The sequence below is a fragment of the Lupinus angustifolius genome, chromosome LG17, assembly GCF_001865875.1.
Source record: "Lupinus angustifolius cultivar Tanjil chromosome LG17, LupAngTanjil_v1.0, whole genome shotgun sequence".
Classification (NCBI taxonomy): Eukaryota; Viridiplantae; Streptophyta; class Magnoliopsida; order Fabales; family Fabaceae; genus Lupinus; species Lupinus angustifolius.
In genome coordinates, this window is record NC_032025.1 from 20,512,804 (window position 1) to 20,530,267 (window position 17,464).

General features: G+C 29.7%; 2 protein-coding genes across 2 annotated transcripts; one reads left to right on the forward strand and one right to left on the reverse strand.

The window, feature by feature from the left end:
* On the forward strand, positions 8,629–11,027 carry LOC109330961 (histone-lysine N-methyltransferase family member SUVH9-like; the record flags this gene model as incomplete). Its single annotated transcript, XM_019565224.1, is given in 2 exon segments — positions 8,629–8,674; positions 8,677–11,027. Coding segments are annotated over 2 exon segments (2,103 nt in total), but the record flags the coding sequence as incomplete, so codon positions are not given.
* On the reverse strand, positions 11,950–13,917 carry LOC109330962 (transcription factor bHLH10-like; the record flags this gene model as incomplete). The annotated part of the gene is made up of 3 exons (XM_019565226.1): positions 11,950–12,220; positions 12,508–12,921; positions 13,549–13,917. Coding segments are annotated over 3 exons (867 nt in total), but the record flags the coding sequence as incomplete, so codon positions are not given.

Here is a 17,464-nt window from a genome sequence, read left to right on the forward strand (position 1 = left end):
TTATAACACATTTTAGATAAATCAATAGTGGTATCTATCTTTTATCATCCATCCTCAATCTCTGTCTCAACATGATGATTCTTGCAGCCAGAACATTGAAAATCATATCATGTCACTGCCATAAACCCTGTAAATTCCACCACTCCATGTACTATTTGTTATGATTAATTAAAAAAATATTTAACTTAAAAGTTTAATAATTAAATATTTTTCTGACCAATCATAATAAGTGGCACATAAAATGATATAATTTGTGAGATAGGGGATGTGTTCCTTTTAAACTGATGGCGGTTCTTATAAAACCCACACTTCTTATAAAACTGATGGTAGAGTTTAGGAAAGAAGAGAGAAATGACCAGAAAGAAATTGAAGAGAAATATGAAGTTTCTCCCCTTTAGTTGAGAGAAGAGAAAGAAGGGAAATAGGTGCGTTCCATTAAAACTCGAGAAGAAAATGAGAGGAGAAGAAAGGAAGAGAATAAAACACACATTTCTCTTCTTATTTTTCTTTTACCAAACAATATAAAAATTCTCTCTATTTATTTCTCCCTACCCATTTTCTTCACTTAAACCAAAGGAAGTTATTAATGAGAAATCTAAACTACCATCCCATTATTGTGTCCCCTCATGTATCCCATAAACCTTAAAATGTCCCCACTAATTTCTACATATGGCTATCCAAAAGTGATTTTCCAAAAGTACTACAAAATCACTTTTGTATAATCATATTTGGAAAAGTACTTCAAAAATGTAAGTCTTCCAGAAAGAGTGGTCCGAAATTGATTTAATGGCACTTTTAAATAACTTTATCTGAAAGAACTAATAAAAATATATATTTCGAATAGTTATCAAAAAGTGATTTTATAAAAAAAAAATTGGATGCTAAATGGAAATAACTTCATTCAGTTACTTGTTTTTCCGATAAAGTTATTTGAAAATGATACTGAATTATTTTCTGACAACTCTATACAAAAGAACTAATGATAAAATTAAGTTAACTTTGAATATAGCTATTAACAATGTTAATAAATTACCATCATGTAACTCTTGTAACATTTCCAGGGGATAATAATTTATGTCCTAAAAAGTGTGTCACTTCATGTGTCATTGCTTATGATTGGTTAGAAAAATATTTAATTATTAAATTTTTAACTTACATATATTTTCAACCAATTACAAGTATGTGACGCATGAAGTGATACATTTTTTGAGATAGAGGATATGTTATCCATTTCTAGGGTCTTGTTGCTCCAAGAGTTTGACTTGGAAATCCATGATAAAAGCGGAAAAGAGAAAGTGGTTGCTGACCACCTTTCGAGGTTGGTCAATTATGAGGTGACCTCAAATGAGAGGGAAATTGTTGAGGCATTTCCCAATGAGAAACTGATTCATATCCGAGAGAGGTCATGGTTTGCAGACTTGGCCAATTATAAGACGACTGAGATTATTCTCAAGTTTGATTAGCAAAAAAAGAGATGGTTTCTCCGAGATGTCACTTACTATTTGTGGGATGATCCACATTTGTTACGAAGTGGAGCTGATGGGCTATTTCACAGGTACATAGGCCCAGATGAAGCTAAAAACATACTTTGGCATTGCTACAACTCGCCCTATGAAGGGCACTATAATGGTAAGAAGACCATTGCTAAGGTTCTCCAATTTGGCTTCTATTGTCCAACTCTCTTCAATGTTGCACATTTGCATGTGCAGAGTTGTAATGCATGCCAATGTATGGGTGGCATTGGGTAGTACAATCAAATGTCATTCAACAATATCCTAGAAGTTGAGGCTTTTGACTGTTGGGTATTGATTTTATGGGTCATTTTTCATCCTCTCATTCTAATTTGTATATCCTTGTGGGGAGGATTATGTTTCAGAGTGGATAGAAACAATAGCCTCTCCAACTATTGATGGCAAAATAATGAATTTTTTAAAGAAAACATATTCAACCGATTCGATACACCACGAGTCGTCATGAGTGACGAAAATTCATACTTCTACAGTACCCAGCTTGCCAAGGTCCTAAAATACTATGGAGTGAATCATAAGGTAGTTTCACCTTATCACCCTGAAACTAATCGGCAAGTTGAGGTATCCAACTAAGATGTAAAACACATTCATGAGAAAATTGTTTCCTCATCTCGAAGGATTGGTCCTTTAAGCTAGACGGTGCTCTTTGGGCATATCAGACAAATTTCAAAACACCTATAGGGTGTAGCCCATTTCAGCTCGTTTATGGCAAGTCTTTCCATTTACTGGTAGAGCTAGCCCATAAGGCTTATTGGGCAATCATGTTCTTGAACTTTGATGAGAACTTGGTTGGTGACAAGCGTATAATTCAAATGCACCAATTAGACGAATTCAGGCTCCATGCCTATAATTCATCTTTGTACAAGGAGCGAACACATAAATATCATGATAGTAAACTTGTCAAGCTATTGACGTTAAACGAGCGCTTCCTAGGTGGCAACCCAGCGCTTTACATTCAATATTGTATTTGCTTCTGCTTTTAAATTTTTAAGGTTTTTAATGTTTTTGTTAGTGTGCAGATTGACAATTATTTTGCTAGACTAAGGACAGTCCATACTCCGCAGAGGGGGTGGACTTAGCCAAATTGGAAAGCAAAAACAATTTGTATAGTATCATTTTCCAATTTTAGATTTTGTTGATTAACATGGTTGGATTTTTATGTATTGTATTTTGGCTTCTAAATGATTGAGTTGCATGAATAACTTGTTTTCTTGCATGATAAGTTGAATGCCTAAGAATGACATGCTTATTATATGTGTGATGTCCAAATGTGTAAGATAATTCTAGTCTATAACTCTATGAACATTGAAATGATAAACATGAAGTTGCCTTAATTTAAGAAGTGTATGAGTAAGTTGAATGAAAGTGAGATGTGAATATACATTGTGATATGATATTCTGAAAAATGTTGTGACAACTTGCACTTTTTGTTTTGTTTGCATATAAAAAACATGATATAAGATTATAGAAATTTTTTGGAAATGATCAAGACAATTATTTTGATAACCATTGGCCTAAACATGTCCTAATAATATCATTATATTTTGCTAGCCCCTTTGAGCCTGAAATTTCTATTAATTGTAACCTTATGCTAGATTAAAATGTCATTATCTAGTCCTAGTTCTATTAGGATAATAGAGTAAAGTGTATAGTCATAAACAAGTTGGGGAGAACAAAAAAATTGATGTATGGATATTGGAAAAAAGTATTATGACCACCACTCATATAGAAAATAAAAAAGAATTACTCTAAAAAAATCAAGAAAGGGTGCAAAATAAAAGATGAGTGGTAGGGGAAAAGAAACGAAAAAGGGAAACAAAGTAGCTTAGAATGCAAGTAGAAAGAATATAATAGGTTTAATAGTGCTCTCTTAGGCTACTAGAAAGTTTTTTGTATCCAGTAAAACCAAGCGTTTTGTAGCCCAACCATATTATAACCTTAGTGATACATATTATCTATCATCTTGATTAAAAACAAGAGATAATACCAAAACTTACTTCGTGTTTGTTTGTTACATGCTCATGAAAGATATACACTTAATCGCTTCCAACACTATTGAGAGTTCACACTTCCCACTTATTGGCATATGAATTGATTAAACTAATAAGTTCACAATTGAGTATGTAGTTAGAAAATACTTGCATGAATTAGATACTATATGAAGATTAAGTCTAAAAATTCTTGGTGTACTTTCTTGCTTATGTGATTAAGAAATTTAAGAAATTTAAGAAATTTTAATTTTAATTGAAATGAATATTCTACAATAAATCATTTTAAGAAATTTTGCTACTTCTTCCTTTTCAATTACAAAATTACAACGTGATCAAATCTCTATTTTATAATATCAACTGTTTCAGAATAAAGTAGTAAACTAGTTTTTTTATTTTCTCATAATTTTAAATGGGAAACAATTCATTGTAATAGAAAAGAACCATTCCTTTATTTATATATATCACATCATAATTTTCAATGACAATTAAGTAAGTAGCATATACTTTTAATTTTATAATTTAGAATATTCATTTCAATTAAAATTAATCGTCTATTATTATAACTTTGATAGAATAATAAGGATTCATTTCTAGAATGGAAAATTATAAAATAGACAATCATCTATTTTGTTATGGAGGAGAAGCAAGATACAAACGTATTTAAAATATTTTATTTGTGAATATATATATATATATATATTAATATATATTAAAAATGATTAAAATATATAAGTATTTCATTTCTAAAATGTTTTTATATATTCAAAAATAAAATATTAAAAAAAGTTATATCTTGCTCCCCTCATAACAAAATAGATGATTGTCTATTTTACAATTTTCCATTTTTTGAAATGAATTATTACTCTTTTATCAAAATTATAATAATAAACTATTAAGTTTTATAGAAATGAATCATTTTACAAGTTAAAAAATTAAAAATATATGCTACTTACTTATTTGCCATTAAAAATTACGATATACATTCGTCGTCAATTTTATAATTTATATTATTCATTTTAGAAAATTATTATTATTATTATTATCAAGATTCTATAAGTAAAATTTCATTTTAAGATAAATTAATCATTGTTTAATATATTTACAATTAATATAAAAAAAAAAGCTTTTGCTTCTTGTTTTTTGAAATTACTAATTATGATATATGGTTCATTCTCTATTTTATAATATCAAGTGTTTCAGAAAATAACCATCTTTTTATTTTTATATTTTTTAATAGTAAACAATTCATTTGAATATAAAAGAATTATTGTATCATACATTTATAAGTAATATACTTCTTTGACATTACAATTTAGGATGTATGATCATCCATTGTTTATAATACTTTTCATTCTAGAAATGAACCATCATTTTACTTGATGAAAACTTTAATAGTAATCTATTCATTTTAATATAAATGAATTATTGTATAATACATTTATAAGTGAATTTCTTTTAAAAAAATTATAATTCTTTGGAATTACAAATTATGATATATGATTAGCATGTATTTATGATATTTTTAATTCTAGAAATGAACTATCATTTTACTTTATCACAATTTTGAATAAAATTTTATTTTAATATAAAATAACCATTGTACAATTAAAAAATAATTAAAAACATTTCATACTTCCTTCTTTGTCATTGCAAAATACAGTATAGGGTTATCGTCTATTTTATAATATATAATATTAGTCATTTTAGAATAAAAAATGTTTTATTCTACAAAAAAATTTAATGGTAAACAATTCATTTTAATAGTGAATAGTAATTTTTAATATATTTACCAGAAAATATTTTTAAATAACAAGTGCTTCTTGCTCCTTTTTGCAATAATAAATTATTAGTGTTATTAATATCGATTAGGTACGTGCACAAACAATGTCATCTTTAATTGAAAAAAATTATATATTATCTATATATTTTCTATTTCATTGTTTATTCATCATTATGTAAGCATCTATCTATTAGTTATTAATCGTCGTCTAAAGTAGATAATAAATCACAAATGTATACATCGATAGTTTTTACAAGATGTGTTGAAGATATATGATTTTCGATAAACTAATTTGTTAATATTTGATAATCAACTTAAGACTTATATTATTGATATAATCTTTAAAATGAATCAATAATCTTTCAAAAAGTTGGTTAAAAGTGGAAGACACATTTTATACACATTAATTTATTTTCTTTTGAATTTAACAATAATTTCACAACAGTAGTAGAAAGAGTGTTTCTAGGTATGAAGTTTGTAAAAACATAGTGACTTATATTGAGTGAGATCTATTCAATAACATTAATAAAGAATTGATCATTCATCGATTTAAAAATATGAAGTCACGTAAAAATTAATTATGAAGTGTGTATTAGCTATATTTCAAATTTGTGATTTTAACATTCATGTTTTCATCATTTTATGTATGACGATATTTATTATTTTAATTTTTAACATATATTACATACCCTACCCCCGAGACTTAGATTCGTCATTGGGTACGAGTATGATAATATAACTATTCAACCATATTTTATTAATTAAACTGTATATTAGTGAAATTTAATATATACATATATTATTAACATTAACATTAGAAAACTAATAAAAAATATGATAAATAATTTTATTTATACCATTTGCTAAAATAAAATGCGTGGTTTGATGACCGACTATATTATATAAATAAATATTAAGTCACTTTCCTAAAAAATTATAATATTAAATGAAATACGGTTGGTATGACCAATTTTGATAAGAATTATTATATGATTAATATAATTATTGTACCACACTACCTACCGATATGTAGACCGATTCATTTTTAGTTGAGCATACCAATATGGTATTGATTTCATAACTATGCAAATTAAGACATGTGTTTCATTCTTTATTTTAAAATTTCATCCATTTTAGAAAAAAACAATTATTTAATTTTCCCATAATTGTAATAGTAAATATTTAATTTTAATTGAAAATAATGATAGTTTAATATATTTAAATTAAAAAAATTAAAACATTTCCTATGTGCTTATTTGCCATCACAAATTAGATATATGGATAATCATCTATTTTATAATATTTTTCATTTTAAAAATGAATCATCATTTTACTTTATCAAAATTTTAACAGTAGTTAATTCATTCAATAGAGAAGAATCACTGTATAAGTCAGAAAAAAATAGATTTACTTCTTTGCCATTACAAATTACCCTATACAGTTCATTGTTAGTTTTATAATTTATAATATTAGTCCTTTTAGAAATTAATTATTGTTTTATTTTATTGAAATTTTAGTAGTGAACATTCCATCTTAATAGTAAAGACTAGTCAACATTTTATAATATCAGTCATTTTATAAAAGAATCGTTATTTTACTATCTAAAAAATGTAATAGTAAATAATTACTGTATAATATATTTACAAGTAAAAAGCTTTAAACACAACACTTTATAAACATAGTAAAAGACATGAAATGTGAATGTCATTTTTAATTACTAAATAAATTAAAGTGGTTTGCATGTTATCATTACAAACCTTCAAATATTGAAGGCAAATTCCCATAAAGAACATAATGTGATTTCAACTTGTAGAAAAAGCTAAACAAATGAATTTGTATTTATTTTTAAAAAATAACAAATGTAATATTATATATTATTAGTGTAAAAATTATATCCAACTAGTACCTCATACATTATATTTATATATTTTTTAAATAATTAATAATGATAAAATATGAGTAATCAATTATGCATTAATAAGAAATGATTGACTTGACTTTTATAAAGATTTACACATTTAGTACATCATTATCATTCATATTATTGATATAGTACTTTTTAAATATAATTAATACAAATGAATGATTAATGATATGTTGATTATATGAGTATATTTACTTTAATAGTTCATAGATATTATTAAAATATCTGATTATTAAGAAAACAATGTTATTAATATCATATCGGTCATTAAACCAATCAGAATACTAGTTAAACCAATGATTCACTAATTAAACTGCATATCGATAAAGTTACATATATAATATATTAATGTTGAAAAATTAATAAAAAATCAATATTTTTTATTTTCACTAAAAAATTAATTTTAAATAAAAATCGGCCAGTATTGATTTTTACAATATTGCAACAAAGTGCTTAGAACATCTTCATTGGCTCATTCTAATAATATTCTTATTAAAATAAGAATATTTCCCCCTTATTTCTTATTTTGAGATTCTTTATTATTAAGAATACTTATTCCATAATAATATTCTTATGATCATTCTTATTAGAAAATGTCGACCAAAAAGGTAAAAGAATGAGAGAGAAATATATGGTAGGTTATTCAATATGATATCTTTACACGTAAGAAATTAATCTCTTTTTGTGTATGTGATTATTTCTCCCAATAATTGCCGTTCACAAGAATCTTATTGAATATGATAGGAGACCCAAGTAAGAATAAGAATAATATTTATCATTAAGAAAAAATATATGTTATTCTTAATTTCTAAAAACATGTATTAAATTATAAAATATTACGTATGACTCAAATAAAAAATGAAGTTGGTATTTCGGATGGAGATACTCTTATATAAACAAAAATCATCTATGATAAAATAATTATATCTCTCTATTAACAACCAATTAAATACTATCACATATAATACTATTAACTTAAAAAATTAATTTAATATTTATTTCATACTTATTTCTTAAAATCTTATTGGTAATAATGAGTTAGTGATAGACAATAATCTTCTCACATTTTTTTTGGTAAGGAACTAATATATTTCGAGGTTCGTGACTTCCGCTTCCAATTATTGTCATTCCAACCCTCAGTCTCGAAAATTAGTGAGATCTTATACTATTAGACTAACGCCGTATTTGCGGAGAATGGAAGATTTGAATTCTCATAATCCCAAAATTGTTGTATTTCACACACACTCTTGTTCCCTTTCTTTCATCATCTTCATCATTACTACAACACTTCCAATATATTTTATTTAATGTTTCATTTCTCTCTCTAAATATCTTATAACTCCATTTTCATGGATTCTCTTCTCTCTCTTCACACTCCAAACAACAACAACAACAACTTCCACATTCCCACCACCACCTCCACCACCACCACCACCACCTCCTCCACCACCGCTTCTCCCGGAGGAGCTTTAAAAGTACCCAAACCTGAACCATTCGATGAATTCCTCACCCCACACCATGACTCCGAAGTAGAAGAAGACGATGCCGAAAAGCAGCTTCAACTTTACTCTGACTTCTGTCGAGTCTCCAATCTCTTCCGTGAAGCATTCGGTAAAACACTTCACCAACAATTCGGGAGTGATGATGATTTTCACTATGACCTTGATTCTCACCTTGTTGATGTTAAGGTTTCAGTTTCTGATCCAATTTTGGAGAATGGTTTTGATGATTTGAATTTCCCGGTTTTAAATTCAAACCATGTAGACCCCAATGCAGGTGCAATTGTTGCAGTGAGTTCACCTCAGGGTCAGGCTGTTGAGGTAACCACCACGCCGAGGCGAAAGCCGAACCGAATGAAGGAGCTCATGAGGGCGATGGATCTTGGAGTGAAGGATCAGGTGCATTTCAGGGAGGTGGTGAGGAAGACTAGGATGGTTTATGAGTCGATTCGTGTCGTGACGTCGATTGAGGATGAGAAAAGAGTGGCTGCTGCTGTTGAAGAGAAGAAGAGAGTGATTGCTGCTATGGCTGCTGCAGGGAGTGGAGAGATAGAAGGAAGTGGCAGCAAGAGTTATAGGAGGCCGCGTCTTCGAGGGGACTTGAGGGCAGCCTCGTTGATGAGGGATCAAGGTTTGTGGCTGAACCGCGATAAGCGGATAGTTGGCGCGATTCCAGGTATAGATGTTGGTGATGTTTTCTTGTTTAGGATGGAATTGTGTGTTCTCGGGTTGCATGGTCAGATACAGGCTGGGATTGATTACCTTCCTGGTAGTATGAGCTCCAATGGCGAGCCGATAGCTACTAGTGTTATTGTTTCGGGTGGTTACGAGGACGACTTGGATGATGGTGAAGTTATAGTGTACACTGGTCAAGGTGGGCAAGAGAAGAATTCTTATAGACATGCTTCTCATCAGAAGTTGGAGGGAGGGAACCTTGCACTGGAAAGGAGTATGCATTATGGGATTGAGGTGCGAGTCATTCGCGGGGTGAGGTACGAAGGAAGTGCATCGTCGTCCGGTAAGGTTTATGTTTATGATGGATTGTATAAGATTGTTGATTGCTGGTTTGATGTGGGGAGATCTGGTTTTGGAGTTTATAAGTATAAACTTCGGAGAATCGAAGGGCAAGAGAAGATGGGTAGTGCTATTCTTAAAGAAGCTAGGGATGTTAGGAGGAGTGGAATTGATTTCAATCCCATGCATTGTCTCTCTGTAGATATTTCAAACAGTAAGGAGAATTTCCCTGTCCGGCTTTTTAATGACATAGATGACAATCGGGATCCTCTTTGTTTTGAGTATATTACCAAGACTACTTTTCCTCAATTTGTGTTCCATCAAAGTGGGAAGGCCACTGGTTGTGATTGCGTGGACGGTTGCGCTCATGACTGCTTTTGCTTTATGAAAAATGGAAGTGAGTTTCCATATAATCAACATGGGCGTCTCGTCCGAGGGAAGCCTTTGATTTTTGAATGTGGACCATTTTGCCGTTGTCCTCCTCATTGCCGCAATCGTGTTACACAAAAGGGGCCAAAGAATAGGTTGGAAGTGTTTAGGTCTACACAGACAGGTTGGGGAGTTAGGTCCTTGGACCTTATTCATGCTGGTGCTTTTATCTGTGAGTATGCAGGGGTTATTTTGACTAGGGAGCAAGCACAAATTTTGACAATGAATGGTTGCGATTCATCGATACATCCTAATCAATTTTCTAAGAGATGGGCCGAATGGGGGGATATATCTCAGATATACTCTGATTATGTCCGTCCATCACATCCATCAGTTCCTCCTTTAGATTTTTCTCTTGATGTGTCAACAATGAGGAATATTGCTTGCTATATGAGCCATAGTTCAACCCCAAATGTGTTTGTTCAGTTTGTTCTGTATGATCATAACAATTTGATGTTCCCTCACATTATGATATTTGCGTTGGAGAACATCCCTCCGATGAGAGAGCTCAGCCTTGATTACGGGGTAGCGGACGAGTGTACAGGCAAGCTCTCCATATGTAACTGAATGATCTGAAAGGTTCTTGCACTTCTATATAAGATTCTGAAGCCGAGCTCGGGGCATGTATAAGTGAGGTAAAGCCAAATTCTATCATTCAAATTGTTTGTTTTCACCATTATGAAAACTGTTGAATTACACCTTCCTTTTATCTGGTACTTGTGCTGGCTCCAATGTAAACTTTGTTGACTGTATGATTTTGAGTTATAGGCATATTAGTATTCTGGTATTTCAAACATTGAGATATACTTCAGATGATGGAAATATATTAGTGAGGTTCATGATTGACTCACTGTTTTTGAATGTTTTATTCTAGTGTACTCTGCAAACTGACAATTATTATGCCAAAAATGTGATTTCATAGTAACCAAAAGGATAAAAGTGTTATCATATGTTGCCTTTTGTGTGATATTGTGTGGCACCTGTCTCTCCATTAATGGAGAGGATATTGAGTGATATCTTTCCATCATGGATAATACTAGAATCATCCTTTCATTTCATTCACCCTCCTATGTTATCGATTATTTTAAAAACGAAATTTCTACCAAAGACACGTGGCACGATCCAATTGGCTCACGCACCATCATTTTCTTCTTCCTAAGATAATTTGGTTTTATGTTGGAGAAGTCGAGCAAATGGTTAATATGATAATCAATGGAGCAAAATTGAAGGAATAAAAAGATCTCACATGATTTTCTTTGGTTTGTGAAAGACATGTCTATGTATATAGTGGTCCTTATAAACATAAATGTTATCATCACTCAAGTTTAAGGACTAAAAATAAAAGGAATTTTGGTGTGTGGAAGAACATATTCAAAATTTAGAATTTTTTTGAAAGAATGTTACTAAGAAATTAGTCTGATGCTATTTATTACCATTTGAGAATCTAATTCAGGAATACTTTATTTGTGAGTTGGTTTTTGGAGGCGAAGGAAGAGAAATGGAAGTTAAGAGTTATAAAATATACTGGTAAGATAATTCTGAAGTCTTCTCTTTCCCTTCCTTTCTTTTCAAAACTTATCTTGTAAACAGGCCGACAAAAAATTTGTAGTAAAGAAGAAGAAAATTGTCCATCAAGAAGCACTACCAAACATGGTATTATATTGTCATAAGTAATACTTAAGGTAAATATATCATATGCACCATTTAACCATGTAGCAAACTAATATAAGTAAAACATTTAACATTTTGATATTTTAATGTAGAACATCATTTGAACTAATATAAGTTCCTATTTGTAACTACATATGTCAATTCTTTGAAATGTCATAAAGTCACTAGATTTCAAACCCACAAGTGAAATTAAAGGAACATAGATATTAGATACTAATGAGAAAGTGAAGAAAGAAAAAGCAGTCAAAGTCTAAGTTTCATAGAAACAACCACAGCACACATTGATGTTGTTGGAACACTCAAGCTGCTGCTAAATTTCTGTCCATAACATCAATAAGCTTGTTGGCTATGGCACTAGCATAAACTGAGGAACCTTCACATATCTGCTCCAGTACAAAAAAATCACACTTTAATAGACAATATGTATTCATAACCAAACACAAGAAATTGAAAGAGCGTTGTTATATGTATATCACAATTGCGGCCACAATATTATGGTTTTAGGAATCTCTGTAATAACATTGTTGCCAAAGTTATGGCTGCATCAGCCGCATTTTCCCGCAATTGCAGGAAATGCAACGTGACACTTTCGAGTATCGTTAAAGTGTGGCGCTGTAGTGTACAAGAAACATTTTGGAGATTGAAATTAAATGCCCATTTCTAGACAAACCTTGCTATTGAACATAAAGCTGCTGAAATCACCAATGTGGCCACCAGCAACATGTTGGAGATCCAGGTTGAGTTCATCAAGAACTTGAGAGGCATAGACCAAGCAATTGATTTTCTTCCTTTGAACAAGCTTTATTGTAACTTCATTGTCAATAATCCTCACATCAATCTCAGTATCTTTGGATTTCCTTTGGATCCAAGAACTCCTTAAGCTTTCATTATAGGAATGGTTATTAGTTGCATTCATCATCAAGTCCCCTTCATTGGAAACATCACCTTCTTCAACCTTGTGTCTCTTCATCATCCTTTGTTTCTCATACCTTTTCTTCTCAACCAATATTTTGAGCTCTTTCACTGTCCTTAGAAGTTCCTTAATATAGTCAATAGCATCTCCAACCACAGATGCTCTATCACTCTTAGTTTCAGTGGTTTCACCAAAACAAAACAAAAATAGAAAATGCAAGGTCAACAATTTATGAACATTCTAAGAAAACTATGAAAAATGTAACAACAAATTTTGCTATAGGAAATTTATTGTTATTAAGAGAAGTTGATAAACAGATTCATTTTTGGGTTTTTGAACATATATACTCTAGGTTCCATTGGTTAAAAAACTTCTCTAATTATAAAAAAAACATAAATAAGAACCTTCTAACAACATAAAAAACATTAATCTCTCAAACACATGAATAAGAACCTTTCAACAATATTTTTTCACACAACAAAAATTCACCAAAAAAATGAGATAGCATAATTTCTATTGCTTCCTATTTCTGATTTCTCTGTTCTTTAGTGACAACTTATATATGCAAATACTTTCTTGTGTAAATAGTAAAGTAGTCCAAAGTTGTTGGAAAAAGATTTAGAAATGGTAATGCTGGTGAATCAAATATTAGTTATGCATGGTCCTAATTGATATGATAATTTTATAAAATAGAAACTTAAATGAAACAAATGATATATTTGTTAATATGTTACAAATTTATAGTAGCAATGAAACATGGATGAAACAAAAACTTAGTACAAACAAAAAAAATAGTACCTTTGAAGGGTTTGGAATGAGTTCTTTCAAAGCATCAAATTTTCCACCCAAATCCACTCTCCTTTGTCTCTCAGTTGTAGATGTAAATTGCTTAGTACTTTTCCCTCTTCTCCTTTTTCCAACATCATGAGTACTTAACTCCATAACCCCATTCTCAAAACCTTGAAATGCACCAATTCCACTTCCTTCTATATCATCTCCAAACACAAAATCATTTCTTGGCACATTATATCCATGAGATACTAAAGACTGAAACAAAGGTTCATTTCTTGGTTGTGTTGGAAGATTCAAATGCAAGAAAGGATCATAAGATACCCCAATAGGATTATAGTTACAATTATTACCAACCCAAGTGCCATTGTTATTGTTATTGTGAGGTTGGTTTTCAAAGGAAATAGATGAGTTTCCTAATGAAGAATTTGTTGGACTCAAATGAAGAAAGTTTAGAAGATCTGGTGTGGGTTTTGGGTAATAAGAAGGAAAGTTTATATCTTGATTGTGACATTGGTCAAAGGAAAGATTTTGACTTGAACCATGATTATTGTTGTTAGTTAAATCTTCTTCAACCAAATGGGTAGTAGTGAAGTTATTGTTTTCCATGTCAAAATCCAATTCCATTGCATTGGTAGCAGAAGTTGTTGTTGTTGTTGTTGCAATGATAGCATGATCTTGTTGAACTTCACATGAATATGATGGGTATGATGTTATGATTTCCATAGAGAGACCTACATTCTCTGCAATGGTGTTATTGTTGTTGGTTTTTGTTGCACAAGTTTGAGACATTGTTGCTTCTGACACTGAATTGATTTGAGAGTAGCAGTGATTTTCTGTTATTGTAGTACCTTGTACCATCATTGGGTTTGGATCAAAAGAATTACCATTTTCTTCATACATTTTTTTGGACCTGAACACTAATGTTTTGTCTCAATATATGTGGTTATGTTGCTGCAAGGAAAATATAATTAAATCATTACCACAATCTTCAAAAGGAACAACATTTTCGTCCGGTCTTTCAAAAATTGAAAAACTTAAAATGATTTTGAATATGGATGTTAGTCATTTTTGGCTGTGTCTATTAAGACTGATTTAATCCTAAAAAAATTAATTTAACTCGCATTTAATATTTTTTATTACTATTTTGTGGTTTTCAAGTTTTGAGATATCAAATTAGTAATGATGAGAATTTCGAGGAACCAAAATATGTATTTAATCTTATTAATTATAAGAGTTATAAACTATGTGTGGTCTTCATATTTTAGTTTGTTATTATATTTAGTGCAAATTGTAGAAAATTGTAGCAAATATGACTAATATAGTGACAATTGATGTCAAGAAGATATCGTGAAGAGACAAGTACACCTAAAACAAGAGAAAAAATATGACTATTATGGTTTTAATTGTGATTTGCTATCTCTTCATTAATGGAGAGATAAGTACACCCAAAACAATAGAAAAATATACAATGATTTAACATTTTATCCCCAAAAAAATAACGAGATGATATTTTTACCATATATATAAGTGTAAAAGCGATCACTTGTATCTTCATAGAGAAGATCCTAACTCATTAATTATAATAACAAAATACAATTTAAAATATTAGATTAGTTAAGATATAAAAAAAAAGATGATTATATGGAGTGGGAAAATGTTCATGAGGAAAACAAATATAAGGTGTGGTGAATGGTATGAGTGAGTGAAATGACTAAAAAGGTCACATACAGTTACTTGTTGTACGGACTCTTGTCACATGGACCCTACAAAATCATAGCTTCAGTATTTCAGGATACAGTGCAGAATGCAGTACAATATTTCTGGTGTCCTCTCTTTTTTCGCGCTTTGTGGATAATGAATTAATCTTTTTCGGATTGTATGATTGTTCATTTCAATAAGTATTGCCTTAGGAATCGAGCTCTTCATCTTTTGGTTATCCCGACAATCTAGCGGGCCTTACATTACTATACCAATATATTGTTGGTCTGAAAGATGGTTATTCAAACTTTTTAACTTTTTCTTATTTTTATTTTGATAATTAAATACATTTAGCAAAAGATAATTAATAAAAAAGGTAAATAAATATGAATAATAACCATAATCTCATGATCAGTTCCTGTAATAAAAAATTATATATTATGAAAGGATGATTTTCTAACTAAATTTAAATTAATTACAATTGAAAGTGATTTTTAAAATTTAGATCTACTCCATCATTTTTTTTTCTTTCATTGAAATTGGTTGAGTGAGACTTGAAAGAAAAGGTTTAGTTATCAAAGTTAAAAAAAATAGACTTTTATAAATATTATTTGGACCTAATAAAAAAATTCCATGTCTATATATCACACTGTTAAATCACTTGAAGGGAAAAAAACAAGTAATTATTAATAAGATATAAATCCAATTTTCAAAGAAACTAAAACAAAAATTAAATATAAATAATATTAAAGAAAACTAGCTTCCTATTCAATGCCTTATGCATGAGGTACCTACAACAAAAACGATATGAGATTCATTTTTTTTAACATTTTTAGTTGTAACTAAAGTAGAAATTGGACCCTTTTATTATTTACAAAAATAACTAATAAACACTTTCTTTTTGGGTTTTTGAAAAAAGTCTTTGTCCAATTGATAAATAAAACAACTTTTTTATTTACAAAACTAATTAATAAACATTTGCTTTAGCATTTTCCATAATGTCTTAAATTGAATTTTACAATTATAATATTGTGGTTTTAAGAGTTTTTGCAATAATATTGTGACCACAACTGTAGCTATATTTTCATAATAAATACATTGTAATTTCAATTTGATAAACTACTCATAAACTTTTAATCACTTTTATTTATTTATGAAGGTTTATCTTGAGTTCAAATACTTTACCAAACTTCTCCATAACCACAACTAAAGAAAAAATGCCGATTTAAGAGACTTTCATCTTATAACAGGTATCACTTGTTTGAGAGACAATATCTTATATGTTATCTCATACTAATGATGATAAAACAAAAATATTTTTATTGATAGAAAACAATGCATCATTGAGAAATAAATAAATAAGTGGGTCCCATTTCATAAGGTTGGACAAGTTTAAATTTTAAAAATTGTTAGAGCTACCATCCAAAAGCTTGGGGCTAGGTTTTGGAAACTTGGAATAAGAACTTACACAACAAAAATAATATGATGATAGTGTATTTATATTTATTTTCTGATAAATTATTCATTCATTTCATCCCCACAATTTGATAAATAAACTATATTATTTTATAAAGAAGAAAATTAATACTTTTCAACATTGTGAACATATGTAAATCCATAAAAATAAATATGACTTGAAATGTTTATCAATCTATCTAAATTATGATTTTCAAGGTATATGAAGATTTAGTCCCTAAAAACAATAATCTAGAGATGTTTAGAAATAAGTTCTATAAAATATATCTCGTTTTTTAGGTATAATTTAAATACATGTTATATTACTCTTCTCGTTACTCACAAATTTTGATGGACATTAGTCAAGATTCAATGCAGATAAAAATGTGAAATAAAGAAAAAACTTCCAATCTGAATTATTTCAACTTCACTTGCAATTCCAGTTACTATCAATACACAAACAAGAAACTAATTACTACAACCAAACTTACATGGTCTGATCTGAATTTTTTTTGTTTCTCACGTGTATTCTCGCACGGGAGGTAATTATGTCCGAACTGGAACATCTACATGTATGTAGGGCTAACTTTTCTAGCGGATATTTTTCTCATCCACAAGACTCGAACTCAAGACCTTTTATGGAGAATCAAGCATATACCATTTGAACCAACACTCGTTGATAGTCTGATTTGATTTGTTACCAAAAGAATTATTGTACACGGTAAGCATAAGTGATTCACTTAGGTATATAGTTCGTCACTTATAATAT